The sequence below is a fragment of the Erinaceus europaeus genome, chromosome 11, assembly GCF_950295315.1.
Source record: "Erinaceus europaeus chromosome 11, mEriEur2.1, whole genome shotgun sequence".
NCBI classification, from domain to species: Eukaryota; Metazoa; Chordata; class Mammalia; order Eulipotyphla; family Erinaceidae; genus Erinaceus; species Erinaceus europaeus.
In genome coordinates, this window is record NC_080172.1 from 46,184,775 (window position 1) to 46,202,243 (window position 17,469).

The following is a 17,469-nucleotide window of genomic DNA, read 5'->3' on the forward strand; positions in this document are numbered from 1 at the left end:
TTGAACCCCAGTCCTTATGCATGGTAATATGTGCATATGTGTCCTCAACTGGGTGCTCCACCACCTGCCCCCATGCTGTTAGCATATTCTAAATCCAAACATTTATTTGTATTCTCTATGACACAGCATTTTGACCCTTGGGTGTATACCTTAATAGGCACCCAGGAGATTCTACATAAATGTATAACAAAAGAGAGGCTCAGGAATGCTCACTGCAGCACATTTGAAAAACTCATATAATGAGGGTTAGTATTTAGTTTACCTGGTAGGGAGGTGCTTTACCTTCCAAGAAGCCCTAGATTTGATTCTACATAGCACATGTAAGTACCACCAATGACATTGGGGAGCTCCATGGATGGAGGAGCAGTGCTCTGGTGTCTCTCCATGTCTGTATTTCTCTTCCTCCCTCTTCTCTTATGTTAAAATGAAAGAGTGAGTGAGTTTGTCAGGGGGAAGGTTGTTGAGCAGTGTTATTATGCATGCATGAGACCTCAGTACTGCATAAACAAACCTTTCCAAAATGGAAACAACCCAAATGTCTGCTGTCAACAGTATAGGTTTTTAAAAACTGCAGTACATTTGTAAAGTAGAATATACCAATGAAAATATTCACACAACTGCAAACAACATGGGTGAATCTTATGAACATATTTTATATCTCATAAGCACTTTGCTGATAAGAGAAACTAAATAGAAAAGTATATATATTCAGATTCTCAGTGTCAAATTACAAGATAGGCAGGACTAATTAGCAGTGACAGGAAAATGATTAGTGCTGAGGGCAGTAATGATTGTGGACTAGTATTAAGGAAGACTTCTGTTGTGCTGATAAAATTTCACTTCTTGAGTTAGGTAAATGCTTACTTTGGGAAAATTCATCAAAATTTGTACAAAGTATTTGTGCTTCTGTACTTATGTTAAACTTTAAAAAAAAAAAAAAGAGGAAGGATGAGCAGTATCACTTCTAACACATAGCTTTTAGCTGATGGTGAAAGTTTATATTTAATGTCAATAAGACACTGTTTTTTCTCTAGATCCTCTTTCATATTTCCAGAAACCCACCTAAGTAAATGTGACCTCAGCTGATGGCTTATAACTTCTCATTGACGTCTAGAATGACTGAACACAAGTCTTACCATAAACCTACTTCTAATTAGAACTTGCTGAGTCTTTTCTGTATATTTTCATTTACTTCCTTCTGTGGAATTATCAGCCCTACTTTATTACTATAGGTTTGAGATTTTTTACAGTTTTTGCCCAATCTCCCATTTTTATATTTCTAGGCATACATACATACTTTTTATTAATCTCATGAGATTATCATTAAAGTAGGAATAAAACTGAGCCTTGTTTCTCAGAAATTTCGCTCTTTTATGTGATGCTGGAAATGTACCTCAATCACCAGTGATATATCTGAATCACCTCTTCGTATCCAATTTTCATAGTATTTTTTATTGAAAGGGAAAGAAGGCATAGAGTGGGGGGTACAAAAAATGTTCCTGGCTTTCTTTGCTTTGAAACCAGCAAACTTATTCTCCCTAAAGGATCTCAAACCCAACCATCCCCTATAAAGTTTGATTTATGTATGTTTGAGTCAGACAGCTCGTCCAGTAGATTATTTGCCTTACCCTGGATGAGGCCCCATGTCTAAGCTCTAGCACCACATGGGAGGACCATGGATGATACCAGGGAAAGATCCACAGATGGTGGAGTGGTATTATGGTATTTTTCTTTTCCTCCCCTTCTCTCACCCCCTAAACACTCTCTCTCTCTCTCTCTCTCTCTCTCTCTCTCTCTCTCCTCTCCTCTCCTCTCCTCTCCTCTCCTCTCCTCTCTCTCTCTCTTTCTCTCCTCTCCTCTCTCTTCTTTCCCCTCTCTCTTTTCCCCTTCTCCCCTTATCTCTCTCTCTCTCTCTCTCCCTCTCCCTCTACCTCCATCTCTACCTCTCTCTCTCTCATAAAAAGAAAGAGAAAAGTAAACTAGGTTTCAGGGGAATTATGCATGCACAAGGTCCCAATCACTGCAAAAATTATTTCATTTTGTATGTAAAAAGTGAACAAGATGTGGAGGCAGAAGAATTTTAACATGGGCCACTGACTTGTTCAATCTAAGAATTGTCTTTTATTTTCAGTGAACCCCAATGGGGAAGACCTGGCATATTCTGAGGTCCAAATTGTTCAACTGAGAGATGAAAGAGAAGGTAAGGCACTGGGTAATATTCTGGCTGCAAACTGTATTTCATATGCATTTAATAAATACCTTCTATAGCTAAATGTTGTCCTAAATATGAAAAGCCAATCAGTGAACAAGATAGCAAAAAGCCCTATAGTGTCATCCTTAGATCTTAAAGAGAGGGCACAGACTCATACTAAATCATTGTTGATTAGAACAAAAGCTGGTCATCCTTCTTACAGATAATGTCATTATGAAGGTGTATAAAGGAACATTTAAAGGTTTATTTATTTGTTTGTTAACTATGAGAAAGAGTGAGTAAAAGGCGAAAGAACTCCTTAGGTCTGACCTATGGTGATGTCTGGGATTGGACCTGCAGTATCTAAGGCCTGAGACTTACATGTTGGTGCCATACAGACTGTGCTATTTCCCCAGCAGAAGGTGACCCTTAAGTAATTAATTACTGTTTTAAAAAGCACATACTTTGGAGCAAGTGGTGGACCACCTGGTAAAGCACATGTTACAATGTACAAGGACAGTTCAAGTCCTCAGTTCCCACCAGCAGCACTCTCTCTCCTCACCTCTGTCTTTGCTCTTGATTTTATTTCCATCCAATACATAAATAAATAAAACATTAAAATATTTTTGAAAGGCACCTACTTTGTGGTAAGAACATCCCTATGTCTGCTGTTATATATTTCAATATTTTATATCCTACATGTAAGTGAGAGGATTTAGGTTGTGTGTTTCTGTATCTGGCTCAGCATAATGTTTTCCAGGTCCATTCATGTAACAAATTGAAGGATTTTCTTCATTTTTGAGGCTAATAGTCTATTCTCTATCACATGTTATTTATCTGTTTATCCAGTGATAGACACTAAAATTGTTTCCATGTCATGACTATTGTGAGTAGTGCTGAAATGAACATAGGGGTGCAATTATCTCTTCAAATAACTAATTGAAGTTCCTTTGGACAAATACTGAGATGTGTGTTTTCTAGATCACATGGTAGTTTTAAGGATGCTTTTCCTTTATAAAGGACTCTATTCTGTTTTCTATAGCAGATATGCCCATTCATATTCTCACCATTATTGTACAAGATTCACTTTTCTCCATCAGCAATTTTGTCCTCACCAGCACTTGTTAGCATTTATCTTTTTAGTGAAAACCATTCTAGCATATGTAAGTTGATCATTTGATGTTATCTTTGGGAAAATACTCAGCCATTTAAACACTTTGTTTAGTGTGTGCATGCATTAGTGCATGTGTGTATGTATGTAATTACTTATAGACCTTGGATATCAATTCCTTATCAGACAATATGTATAGGATTCAGTGTCTTACTGACATTATAATGAATTTGTCAGTTATATTCACTAACATCTGTAGGAACTATGTTACTATGTCTATCTAACTTAAGTCTATCTATTTTTCTATGAAGTCATTGTTTTTCTACTTTACCTGGGATTTAAAGCTCCCAATATGTCTGTGTCAAATGGAAATTTCAGTGGTAGTCTCAACTAAACTTGTTTTGCAGATAATATTAAGGGGTTTCTCAAGGTTAAAAAGCTTATGGAAGGCAAAGCCAGGCTCATTTCCTGTCTTGTTACAGTATTTGCTGTTTATACTGCCTACTACTATATTGAACCGACAACCACCTGCTTCATCTATCACTTTGATTTCTCATCCATTACCACTAGTCAACTATTTTTAAAGTTTTACTAGTTTTTAAATATTTTATTTTAGAAGAGAAAGAGATAAATTATAAGGGAAAGGGAAGATGGAGAGGGGTAGCACTGCTTCCCAACTTATGAAACTCACCCTCCTGCAAGTGAGGACTGGGGTCTTGTACACAGTTCCTTGCACACTATAACATTGTGTACTTAACTGAGTTCACCACATCTAATATCCCACTAATGACTTCTACTTCCAATGATAAAACTAAAAATTTCACCAAAGACAGGAGAGACAGCATCATGGTTGGTGGAACAGACTTGCATGACTGAGGCACCAGATATTCAGGGTTCCATCTCTGACACCTCACTGACACCGTTATTATTAGAAATAATTTGTTGGTTCATTTTGGATATTTAATATTTTTTATTATCTTGACTGTTTATTCTTTATACTCTGTCCTTAGCTTACTTCTAAAAAGACCGCTGAAGCTGAACATGGTTAGTGGACTACTTGTATTTCAGGGAATTTATGTAATGATTACCAATTATTCTTCTAGAATTTAACATCAGCTCTTCAAGGTTGGTACAGAGTCCCTAAAAATTCTATGCAAATATCCACACTAATGACTATTTCTCTGTACATAGCTTCAGTCATCATTAAAAAGGTTCGTAGCTCCAAAAGGTCTATAATCACAATATGATATATAGAGAGGGGAGGCATCAATAATGCTTCTTTTTTTCAGATTCTATTCTCCATAAAATTATTTGGTGGCTCTGATATATTTTTCTTTGGTTCTCTTAATTTCTAATACATAGTAATTGGCAAATTCTGTTAGACTTCCCTCTGACTCTGACTTCATCTCTAAAAAATGTGGTAATAATTAAAACAAAACTAGACCATGTAAGAGGGTTTTGCTCACTGGACACTCAGGTGAAGAACCCTCAAAGGTGAGATTCTGAGGTGGGGGTATAATGAAGGTGCTAGGAACCGAGAAAGTCAAGAACTGTAAGAAATAAATTTTCTTTTAATATCTGGTAAAATAAGAGAACAAGGTTTCACACGGTGTGGCATTATGGATGGTTTTTACAGCTCAGTGGACCATAACAAGAAATTACAGAAGGCTGACTTAAGAATGTTAAAACCTCAGTGATTTTTTAAAGCACTTAAAATTATTTATTTGATAGGACAGAGAGAAATTAAAGGTTGAGAAGGAAGGTTGAGAAGGAATGGGAAGAGAAAGAAAGATACCTGTAGTCCTATTTCATGAAGCTTCCTCTCAGCAGGTGAGGACCATCGGCTTGAACCCAGGTCCTTGTTCATTGTACCATGTCCACTCAACCAGATATGTCAGTACAGTACATAGCTGCTGCTGGGTGGATTTTTATATGCATGACTCAGGCACCTTTTCCTTTATTAGTGACTTAATATTGATTTACATAATTATAAGATAACAGGGGTATAATTCTTTTTTAAATATTTATTTTATTTATTTATTCCCTTTTGTTGCCCTTGTTTTATTGTTGTAGTTATTATTGTTGTTGTCGTTGTTGGATAGGACAGAGAGAAATGGAGAGAGGAGGGGAAGACAGGGAGGGGGAGAGAAAGATAGACACCTGCAGACCTGCTTCACCACCTGTGAAGCGACTCCCCTGCAGGTGGGGATCCTTATGCCGGTCCTTGTGCTTTGCGCCACCTGTGCTTAACCCGCTGCGCTACAGCACGACTCCCAACAGGGGTATAATTCTACACCATTCTCACCACCAGAGTTCTATATCCCTATTCCTCCATTGGAAACTATAATAGTTCTACCAAGGTTGAAGATATGGGTTGACTAATATTCTTATAACTATCTCTATATTTGTAGATATTTTCCCTTTTTTTTTTCCTATGGTTATGCCTTCTCTTCCTTTTTAAGTCATAATCTACACCTATTACTACTTCCAGATGTCCTTCTTTTTCCCTCTTCTCTCTCCTGTTCCTGATGGAGATAGAGTTTAGAGCCCTCTGGTTATCTTCCTTTATCATTTCTCTCCCCTGGGAGTATGGACCAATTTTTTGAGAGTGCAGATGGTGGGAGTTCTGGCTTCTGTAATTGCTTCTTCTACTGGACATTGGTGTTTACAGGTCGATCTACACCTCCAGAAGAGGCGTGTTTTACCTCCACAGTTGTTAACTTTGGAACATCTCTAGAGGACTTGGTGAGTTTCATTTTATGACTGTTTTCCCTCCCACAACTACTTACAGTCCCAGATTCCTGTCTACTTTCACTTCTGCTTCTACCTTATTTTTACCACAGCATCCCTCAGTTGTATACTCTGAGGTGAAGACACAACCTCCAGATGGTTCATCAGGAAAGGTCAGAGCTGAGGATGAAGAAATCATGGGAATTTACAAGAATGTCTCACTCCTGTGACTCCTCACCAAAGTAGAGTTTGCGGCAATGTGCAAGGCCCCTGGAATGACAGACTCATTCCCACTCTCCAGTTCTCACCGGGTGCATTACCCTTAGAACTTTCAGGGTCCACTCTGGAATATTGATATATTCCTGCTGCTGGTAGAATTAATGAAAGTGAAAAAAAAAAACTTGGACTCATAGTTAAGAGAAGACCTCATGCAGCTACTCAGAGCCTATCCCCACATACTCCCTAGGGCCTAATTTAAGGGGAGGAAATAGAATGGAAATAAGATGGAGAAGGGGTGTTACAATAAGAAGCACACATTTTGGTGAATTGGGACTTTATACAGACAAGGTCAAATGGCTCAGGTTAAGTACCCACAACAGTTGTTTCAACAGGGAGTCCTTTGCGGTAACATTCGCTTTGATTGTGAATGACTACTACATAGGCACTTCATAGACTGCATAGTGTCCTTCCCATCCTATTACACTGTTTATACTGTCAGGATTCAGTTTTAGGAAAAAACACTCCAAATGAGTGACATAGAAAATAATTTAAAACTGATTATAGATATTTTATGAAACTGTCAGAATAACTGGACAACCATACTCTCATCTGAGCTTCCAAAAGTAAAATGTGACTATTTTATTTTTATTGTTCAGAACAAAGAATTCTAACCTTAGAGAAAAGAAATGCAGGGGGCAGAGTGATGGGGCAATGATGCCCTGGATTAAACACACATAGTACAAAGCTCAAGGACCCTCACAAAGATCCCAGTTCAAACACCTGGCTCCTCATCTACAGGAGGGTCATTTTACAAGTGGCAAAGCAGGTCTTCAGGTGTCTCTCTCTCTCTCTCTCTCTCTTCTTCTTCTTCTTTAAATTTCTCTCTGTCCTATCCAATACAAAAAAAAAAAATGGCCACCAGAAGCAGTAGATTCATAGTGCTAGCACCAAGCCCCAGTGATAACCCTAGAAGCAAAAAAAAAAAAAAAAAAAAAAAAGGAAAAGGAAAAAGAAAGAAGAAAAAAGAAGGAAAATAAAATAAATGGGGGGGTGTGCAGTGGAGTTCCTGGTTGAATGCACATGTTACAGTGCACAAGGACCTGGATTCAAGCCCTCAGTCCCCACCTGAAAGGGGAATGCTTTGCAAGTGGTGAAGCAAGGTGGCAGGTGTCTCTCGGTCTATCTCTCTATTTCCCCCTTCCCTTTTGATTTCTGGATGTCATTATCCAATAAAGAAAGATAATTTTTAAAAATTAAAAAAAATAAATCAAATACAAAATGCTGCAGTAACATGCAAACCTAAACTTGAATTGAAATTGAAAAAGTCAATGTAAACAAATGGCAAGCTGACTTCTAAAAAGAAAGGTATTTCTCTCTCATCACTTAAAAAATACACTGATAGAGGCTCAGGGACTTGTGTTCAGATCTCTAGTCCCCACCTTCACAGGGAAGGGGGGACAGTGATACAGAGCTTCAGGTGTCTTTCTTTCCCACACTCTATTCTCCCTCTTCTCTCATTTTCCTTCTGTCCCATCAAATAAAAGAAAAAAGCACTAGGTAGAAAAACAAAGATGCACAAAAATTCAACAACACCAAAAAGAAAGAGAGGGAAAGAGGGAGAGGAAAAGAGAAAGAGGGAAGAGAGAGAGAAGAAAGTTGTTTCTTACATCTGAGATCATTGCCAGTCCATTTGCAATGAGCTCCCTGGCACCCATTTTAGCTGCTCAGTATTGTTTTTACTCATAAGAACAGTGCCATCTTTCTTTTTAGGACCTCTATCACTAAGTTAATATAAAAATGATTATTCCAATAAACAAAGAAGACAAAAATAAAAGATGTAATGAAAGTAACTGTCTTAGATATATGCTTTATGTTACACCTACTAGTCAAGTTAGCACCAGACTTAGCATGTATGTCCTGATGGGAGAAATCAATGTCACCTACAAAATATTAATGTTCAGGATATCAACCCAGAATTTGTCGTCTGTCACTCTGTCTCAGAAAGTCCCTCAGCAATGAAAGATAGAGGGGGAAGTAGGGGAAGTAAAGAGAAGATGGGGAGTGAGAGAAAAAGAGAGTGAAAGAAGGAGAATCTATAAATTAAAGGAAAGTTGAGATGTAACCAACAGGGCTGGGGAGACCAAAGTTCTGACTCAATTCAAATTAGTGGAAAGTTACTTATGAGACATTAAGGGAAATTTTTACAATGTTAGTAAGAAATCATGTGTTTTGGATATGAATGAAAGTATTGTGGTTTTTAAATTAAATTACTATTGTTGCTAATGCCAAGTAAACCTTGTACATGCAAGAATCCATTTTTCATGAATCCCCCTTTATTAATTTTAATTCCCCATTGAGAGACAGAGAGGAAAGACACCACAGTGTCAGTGCATCATCCATGGAGTTTCCTTGGTGGCAATAATGACATTCCCATGTAGTGGCTACAGGCTTTAATCTTGATAATCTCACATGGTAAAGTGTGACCTCTACCAAAAAAAGACAACTCCCAGTCTTCACTTTTTTTTATTATTGTTTTTAGTTTTTTAAAATATTTATTTATTCCCTTTTGTTGCCCTTGTTGTTTTATTGTTATTGATGTCTTGTTGTTGGATAGGACAGAGAGAAATGCAGAGAGGAGAGGAAGAAAAAAACACCTGCAGACCTGCTTCACTAATTGTGAAGCAACCCTCACTGCAGGTGGGGAGCTGGGAGGTGAAACCGGGATTCTTATGCCAGTCCTTGTTCTACTGCTGCCTGACTCCCTACTTTTTTTTTTTTCAAAATATTGTTTAAGGCTGGATAGTGGCAGACTCCAAATATGCATTAACATATACGAGGATCTGGGTTCAAGGGGGAAACTCACTGGCTGTGAAGCAATGCTAGCGATGTCTCTCCATCTCCATACATCTCTATATCCCTCCATCTCTTAATTTGTCTCTGTCTTAAAAATTAAAAAGAAAAAATTAAGAAAAAAGGAAAAGAAAAAATGGCTTCCTGCAGCAATGGATTCACTGTGCAGTCACCCAGCCCCAGTGATAACACTAGTGGCATAAATAAACAAATAAATAAAATAAAAACAATTGGCCACCAAGTGTCTGTAGATGAAATTATATTGGATTACTTTTTTTAAAAACTTTTTATTTAAGAAAGGATTAATGAACAAAAACATAAGGTAGGAGGGGTACAACTCCACACAATTCCCACCACCCAATCTCCTTAACCCACCCTCTCCCATGATAGCTTTCCCATTCTCTAGCCCTCTGGGAGCATGGACCCAGGGTTATTGTGGGTTGCAGAAGGTAGAAGGTCTGGCTTCTGTAATTGCTTCCCCGCTGAACATGGGCGTTGACTGGTCGGTCCATACTCTTAGAAATAACTCATTACTCGTTAAGAGAGTAGACAGACAGAGGCCAGGAGCATAAGAGAGAAAATGCTGCTCTAGGTGGGGACTTTGTGGGAGGGAAGGGGGCTTGTTCTTTTCTCTGAGTTTAATAACTTTAGTTTTCCACAATCAAATACAGCACATCTGAATCTAGAACACTAGCTCATGTCATCCCCTGCAGCAACTCTGCCCTCATCTACAGAGCCTCTCCATTCCACTTCAGTCAGGAATTCCTGTCTTCCTTCTGTGTCTCTTCCTACAGTCCATTTACACAATGTGTATGAGCTACTCAAAACTCTGCAGTGAATATCCATGTCCCTTATGATAAATACGACAGTCCTTAACTGTGTAATGCTCTATCTGATCATTTCCCATTAACTCCAGGACCTCACACCCTTTCCTTTTGTCAGCTACCTACAGGCAGTCAGCACACTCCAGCAAATGGCTGTGTGAGGCCTCTGTACTTCGTGCTCTCTCTGTTCATTAAATGATTTTCTCAAGATCCCTGTACCCCACCTGCCCATGACTATACTAGTTTTTTTTTTTAACCTGAGCCTGAAATTTGATATGCAGGTGGATCCAAATTATTTTCTGGGGAGATGATGTCATGGCTGGAAAAAGGACCAGAAAGCTGGATCAGGGAAGAGAGTAGCTCCCAAATATCGGCAAAGTGAATAAATATTGTTGACTGTAAATCCCACTGATCTGCTCTGATCTGAGACCCATATTCAGCATAGGAGCCTATGTGACCTCTACATCCCTGTAGATCTGAGCTCACATTTTGTGGTCATGAGTAGGAACATTCCAAGCTGCCCCAATTTCAGGACCCATCTTCCTCAGGTGGAGCATAGAGTATGTTAGCCATCCTCCCTTCAAAGGATTGAACATTCTCTACTGCTGTTGAGGGAAAGGTCATATGGGGGCCCACAAAGGGGTCTATTGTGTTGTTCCTGATAGAGATGACTGGTAATATTGGGGAGAGCAATTATTCTAGGTCTAGGCCCATCATGTCTGTTTGGGAATCTCAGGACTCCCCGACTAGGGCCCCAGCTGATGGGATGTCCTAATAGTGACTAAAGAGTGATCATTTAAGTATGCCAGTCTTTAACCCTTCAGCTTTTGCAGTCCTTAAATCCTAAGACAGCAGGAACCTCCCGCTTCCTCTGTAGAGCTTATATTTCCCCCAGTCCTGGAACCTCTAGGGTAGGGCTCATGTTCCTGCATGCGTCTCTCAATTCATACCAAATGACATTGCATCCACTGATCCCAATCTAATCAATGCTAGGTGTCCCACCTCAGCATGCTTCACTTCAGACTGTGTCCAGAGAAGTCAGTCATGGATTGTCAACCCTTCAGCCACATTACTCTGGTGAGACCTTTCCTTTCATAGGATTCTCTAATTCCATTTTAGGTGGTTCACTTCCTAATAAAGTCCCAAAACCTAGATATAGATAAGATCCCACGAGATAGAGCATATATTCCCATGCATCTCTAATTTAGGGGAAAATATATACCTGAAAGCAAGAGTACACAATAGTCTGCAGTGAGTCAATATAAAGTTCATAATGAACTAGTATCTACTTAGACTTAGATACCCTCCTCACCTACTACCTGTTACACTTCCCTCACTCACTCCAAAGCTAACCTTATCAAAGCAAGAAAGTAAGCATCTTACGGTTAATAACTTGTTTTTTATTTACTGATATATATCATACATTTAGAACTATTCAAGATACATAGCAGGTGCCCCAAAATAGTTTGTAATGAATGCAAATTTTGTAAGTCTATCAGTGAAAATTACTGGCTTCTCTTAGAGAGAAGGAATCTCTTATGTCACAGGTGGACCTCACAAGGACCTAACATGTCAAGAGCTCTGGCCTGGCATCTGTATCTATCAGTGGTCACCACAGGTCCTGATGGACAAATGCTCCTATCATTGAGTCCATCCATAACCTCTATATAATCTACATGAACCCTTTGAGCATCCTTGCAGAAGCCAAAGAAAAAAGTCATCTGCTTTAACTCAGGGCAAGTCTTTTTGTCCTCTGGAACACTGGACTAAGGGATCAAAATTTTCAGATGATCAGTCACAGAAAACACAAATCATTTTGTTTCATTACTTTGTGGGGAAAATATGCAGGGCAGTAGCTGACACATGCATATAATTTCTTTTTAAATTTAATTTATTTTAATATGAGAGATATAGATAAAGGGAGAATAAGAATGAAAGAGGGACTCTAGAGTACAGTTCAGCTCTGGTTTATTATAGTTCTGTGACTGAGCTGGTACATGGAGCTTCAGATACAAAGGTCTATTGCATAACTATTACTGTGTTTCCCCAACCCTGCAGTTTCTTATCTACCTGTGATAGGTGCCACAGCACACCACTCCCAACAACAGCCCAAGCTCCTCTTTAACATCCTGAACAGGATACCTAATACCGTACCCTGCATCTCCACCTGCTCCAAAATCCTTGCTTTTGCTGCAATATCTCCCACTATGTCCAAATTTTACCCTGAGTTTGCCTTTTCTCCCCTTGCTTCTTAAGTACTACTGTGAGTGATGTCATCTAATTCAACACGATTATTTTTTCATGTTCTATCCAGAATCATCTAACATGGATTTCTCAGAAAGTTTCACCCATACAACTTCCCACTAATCTCCCATTCATGTTCTCTCAAACCCCAAACTTTGTGACTTTTGCTTGTGAATCATATTAGACCTCCATCTTTGGATACTATGACTCTCAGGCAAGGTAGTCCACTGCTGGTGTCACTGCACACTAAAGACCGGCAGAGCTCTTCCCAATTATGCAAGGACTCCCACAGTGGAGGTTCTAGGGCTGCAGGTGCTTCCTCTGCCCCCATAATTTCCTGTGGTGGCATATTTAAAGCCGAATGGAATTTTTCTCTTCTCTGTCAGCTGGTCTCAGGGAACTGACCACTAGACACTCTTTTGTTTGAAAAAGAGGTGGGAGAGCAGCGGAATGTGAGCCTGTCGTTGTTTATTCAATCTGTGGGTACATCTAGTAGCCAGATGTCTTCTAAAACAGCTCCAAATAGGGCAATACCATGGTGGACTTTAAATTATTGTCAGATGGAGAAAGCAGCTGTTAGCTCATAAACAGCTGATGTCTCTGGGTTACAATGTCAAGTGATCACCTAGACCCAATTTTACCCAAGAGGTTGTCTTTTTAAAAATCTTTGCAGAGAGGGCCAGGGATTGTGCACCAGGTGAAGTGCACATAGTACGAAGCATAAAGACATGCACAAGGATCCCGGTTCAAACCTCCAGTTGAACACCTGTAGGGCAGTTGTTTTACAAGTAGTGAAGCTGGTCTACAGGTGTCTTTCTCTCTACTTCTCTATCTTCCCATCCCCTCTCAATTTCTCTTTGTTCTATAAAAAATTGAAAAAATGGCCACAGAAATAGTGGATTTATCCAGGCACTATGCCCCAACATAACTCTGCAAGGCAAAAATAAATAAATAAATAATAAAATTAAATTATTTGCAGAACCAGAACCATGTGCATGCAAAATTTCACTACCCTTGGACCAATTTGTTTTAATCGTGACAGAGATAGACATATCAGGGGCTGAGTGGTGGCACTCCTGGTTGAGTGCACATGTTACAATATGCAAGGACCTGGGTTAGAGCCCCTAGTCCCCACCTGCAGGTGGAAAGCTTTGTGGGTGGTGAAGTTGTGTTGCAGCTGTCTCTCTGTCTCATTCCCTCTCTATCCCTTCCCTTTTGATATGTGGCTGCCACTATCCAATAAATAAATAAAGATAATAAAGATAAAATAAGATATATCACAACTCTGGAGATTTCTTTAGTGCCATAGCACTTCCATGTGTTACCAGGGCTCAAACCTAGGCTTAGTTCATGGCACATTGGCTACCAAGGGTTTTCTCAGAATAAAAGGTGAGTGCAAGAACCTGGGTTTAAGCTTGGTCCCAATCTGCAGAGGAAAAGCTTCATGAGTGGTGAAACAGTGTTACAGGTGTCTCTCTATATATCTCCCCTTTCTCTCAATTTTCTTTGTCTCTATTCAAAATAAATAATTAATAATAAAGGAACTTACCTGAAGAGGGCATTTATTTGTTCCAAACCCTATGGTCATTAACTATGGCCTTCAAGGATCACTTGCAGATATTTCATAGATGCTTCTCAGTGACAGTACTTTTGAACCATTTGGTTGTGCTGTGGAATGATGCTCAAGGGCAGAAATACAGTCCAAACAAACTGAAGACCCCTTTCCTACTATGGATTTCATGAAAAGATGACAGTTTTATGGGTCGCTCAGTTATTGAGCCAAACCAAAGTAGTCAAATGTGGTATATGTAGTTTCTCATATTCATATGGTTAGCAGGTGCTGAACTTCTTTCTTAATGGAATGACAGCAGTAACTGATCTTATCATGAAAGATCTAGCCCAGGGGCCAGATAGTGATGCAATTTTATACTTTATCTTCATACTTTACCATGTACAAGGTACCCCCCTGCCTGGAAGGGGAAAGCTTCAAAAGTGTTGTGTCTCCCCTCCTCCTTCCCAATATCTTCTCCCTTACTAATTTCTCCCTCTCTCTCTCTCTCTCTCTCTCTCTCTCTCTCTCTCTCTCTCTCTCTCCCCATATATATCAGCAGGAATTGTGGATTCCTCATACAATACACCAAGCCCCAGGCATAACCCTTGCTGGAATAAAATAAAAAAATGAAAAAGAAAGATCTAACCCTTCATGTTGCAATGTGAAGGTAAAAGTATTGTTTCTGAAATAGGCTTTCTTATAACTATGGAGACTCAGGAGAGACCCAGAAGGTCTCTCTGTATCTAATGTTCCATAGTGGCTACTCAGATAGTAAGGGCAGATTGGTAACCAGAATACTATGCAGGTTTTTTCCCTGTTGTAAGTAAGTCCATGTGCTTTAGTTATCCACATTTCACCTGTGAGTGAAACCATCCTGTAGTTTTCCTTCATTTACTTACTTTTCATAGCACAATCACTCCCTGTCCAACCATTTTGTTTGGATGATACAATATCATCTTTTTTAAATTGCAGAGTAGTATCCCACTGAATACATAACATTCTTTCAGATTTTGTGAGAATTAAGGTGGTTATCAGAAAGAGGAGCACAGAATTTTGATGGTGGGTGTGGTGTGATACTATATTCCTGAAAATGTGTACTATTGTAAACCTCTGTGAAAGCACTAGTAATAATAGTAATAGAGAAGACTATGCATGGAGAAAACTTAAAATGTAGTCTCTGCAGCATGCTACAGTCTCAATCAGAGTCCATCAATATTGTATATTATCTGCCAGAATTTAATTTTCTATTTTTTTCCTAACCCACCCTTCCTCTCAAAACTTCTAAAATTTCAAGAGTCAAGTAATTTTTGGTTAGTTTGTTGTCTTTCTCCCTGGAAAATCCCTTTGTGACCTGATTTTTTCAAAAAGGAACCTTGCATACCATTGATCAGTACTTGTCTTTAGTCTGGAGTCAAATTAGAAAGTCTACCTAGGCAGCATGTATGATTCTCCAGAGTGTGTGTCTGAAGATCCTGCTGTGCATCCCTGCAGCCTTCAGTTCACAACAGCCTCCTCTTTAACTCAGGATATTAAAGAACATCTCTAAAGCTAAGCTGTAAAAACATCCCTCACCTAAGTATCAATTCAAGAGTCTCAGAAAGAGGAACACCAAGATAAATATATCATATTTGTTTATGCAAAAGAACATGAGGTCTTTGGACTTCCAAGAGGCATGGAAAATCAACACCTCAAAAATTTACATACTTTGGAGGGGCAAAGGGGAAAAGCCTCAAACTAGTTGACTGATGTTATTTTGGGGTTAAAAAAATGAAATGAGCATTTTCATTGCAAAAGGAAGTCAGCTTACTTGCACAAGATACTGAGAACACAAGAACCCAAATTTCTCTGTCAGAAGTTGCTTGGCATCATAAGAAGGGCTAGATGCAGAGATGGTAATCCAGTGAAAAGTGAAATGCAAGAACTTCGGCTCAAACAGTATTTAAAGTGGTGTGTGTGTGTGTGTGTGTGTGTGTGTGTGTGTGTGTGTGTGTGTGTGTGTGTTTTATTTTTTTTCAACAACAAATACAATAGTTTGTACATGCATAAATTTCCCAGTTTTCCATATAACAATACAACCCCAACTAGGTCCTCTGTCATCCTTCTTGGACCTGTATTCTGACCCCTGCCCACCCAGAGTCTTTTACTTTGGTGCAATACACCAATTCCAGTTCAGGTTAGACTTGCGTTTTCTCTTCTGAACTTGTTTTTCAACTTCTGCCTGAAAGTGAGATCATCCCATATTCATCCTGTTTCTGACATATTTCATGTAACGTGAATTTTTCAAGGTCCATCCAAGATCGGCTGAAAACTGTGAAGTAACCATTTTTATAGCTGAGTAGTATTCCATTGTGTTATACCACAATTTGCTCAGCCTGTTGGTGGACACCTGGGTTGCTTCCAGGTTTTGACTATTACAAATTGTGCTGCTAAGGACATATGTGTACATAGATCTTTTTGGATAGGTATATTGGGTTCCTTAGGATATATCCCTGGGAGAGGAATTGCAGGATCATAGGGTAGGTCCATTTCTAGCCTTCTGAAAGTAATCTAGACTGTTCTCCACAGAGGTTGGACCAATTGACATTCACAGCAAGAGAACAGGAGGGGTCTTTTGACCCCACAACCTCTCCAGCATTTGCTGCTGTTACCTTTTCTGATGGATGACATGCTCACAGGAATGAAATGGTATCTCATTTTGTCTTGATTTGCATTTCTCTGACAATGAAAGACTTGGAGCATTTTTTCATGTGTTTTTCAGCCTTTTGGATCTCTTCTGTGGTGAATATTCTGTCCATGTCCTCACCCCATTTCTGGATGGGGTTATTTGTTTTCTTGTGGTTGAGTTGGCAAGCTCTTTATGTATTTTGGTTATTAGTCTCTTATCTGATGTATGGCATGTAAAGATCTTCTCCCATTCTGTGAGGGGTCTCTTGGTTTGGATATTGGTTTCTTCTGCTTTGTAATTGGATTAATTTTCCTTGAAGATGTCTTTAAAATTTATACAGAAAAGAGCTCTTCCAATATTTTACTCTAAGTATCTGATAGTTTCTGGTCTAACATCCAAGTCCTTGATCCACTTGGAATTTACTTTTGTATTTGGTGAAATATAGTGGTTCAGTTTCATTCTTCTACATGTTTCAACCCATTTTTCCCAACACCATTTGTTGAAGAGTCTCTACTTTCCCCATTTAATAGTCTGGGCACCTTTATCAAAGATTAGATATCTATTCTTCAATGAAACAAATCCAATTACAAAGAAGACTAAGGCAAGCATAAACCTATGGGATTACATCAAATCAAAACGCTTCTGCACAGCAAAAGAAACCACTATGCAAACCAAGAGACCACTCACAGAATGGGAGAAGATCTTTACATGCCATACATGAGACAAGAGGTTAACAACCAAACTATATAAAGAGCTTGCCAAACTCAACCACAGGAAAACAGATAACCCCATCCAGAAATGGGGAGAGGACATAGGCAGAATATTCACCACAGAAGAGATCCAAAAGGCTGAGAAACACATGAAAAAATGCTCCAAGTCTTTGATTGTCAGAGAAATGAAAATCAAGACAACAATGAGATGCCATTTCACTCCTGTGAGCATGTTATACATTCGAAAAGGTAACAGCAGCAAATGCTAGAGAGGTTGTGGGGTCAAAGGAATCCTCCTTCACTGCTGGCGGGAATGTCATTTGGTCCAGCCTCTGTGGAGAACATTCTGGAGAACTCTCAGAAGGTTGGAAAT

At 39.1% G+C, this 17,469-nt stretch overlaps 1 protein-coding gene across 1 annotated transcript in view; it reads left to right on the forward strand.

Annotated features, from left to right (window-relative positions):
- The window catches only part of LOC103127294 (titin-like), a 132,298-nt gene that overhangs the window by 14,282 nt on the left and 100,547 nt on the right, over nucleotides 1-17,469 (forward strand). The window contains exons 9-11 of the mRNA XM_060202352.1: nucleotides 2,132-2,200; nucleotides 5,974-6,047; nucleotides 6,146-6,205. Coding sequence (XP_060058335.1) covers nucleotides 2,132-2,200; nucleotides 5,974-6,047; nucleotides 6,146-6,205 — 203 coding nt within the window. The remainder of the gene's footprint in view (nucleotides 1-2,131; nucleotides 2,201-5,973; nucleotides 6,048-6,145; nucleotides 6,206-17,469) is intronic.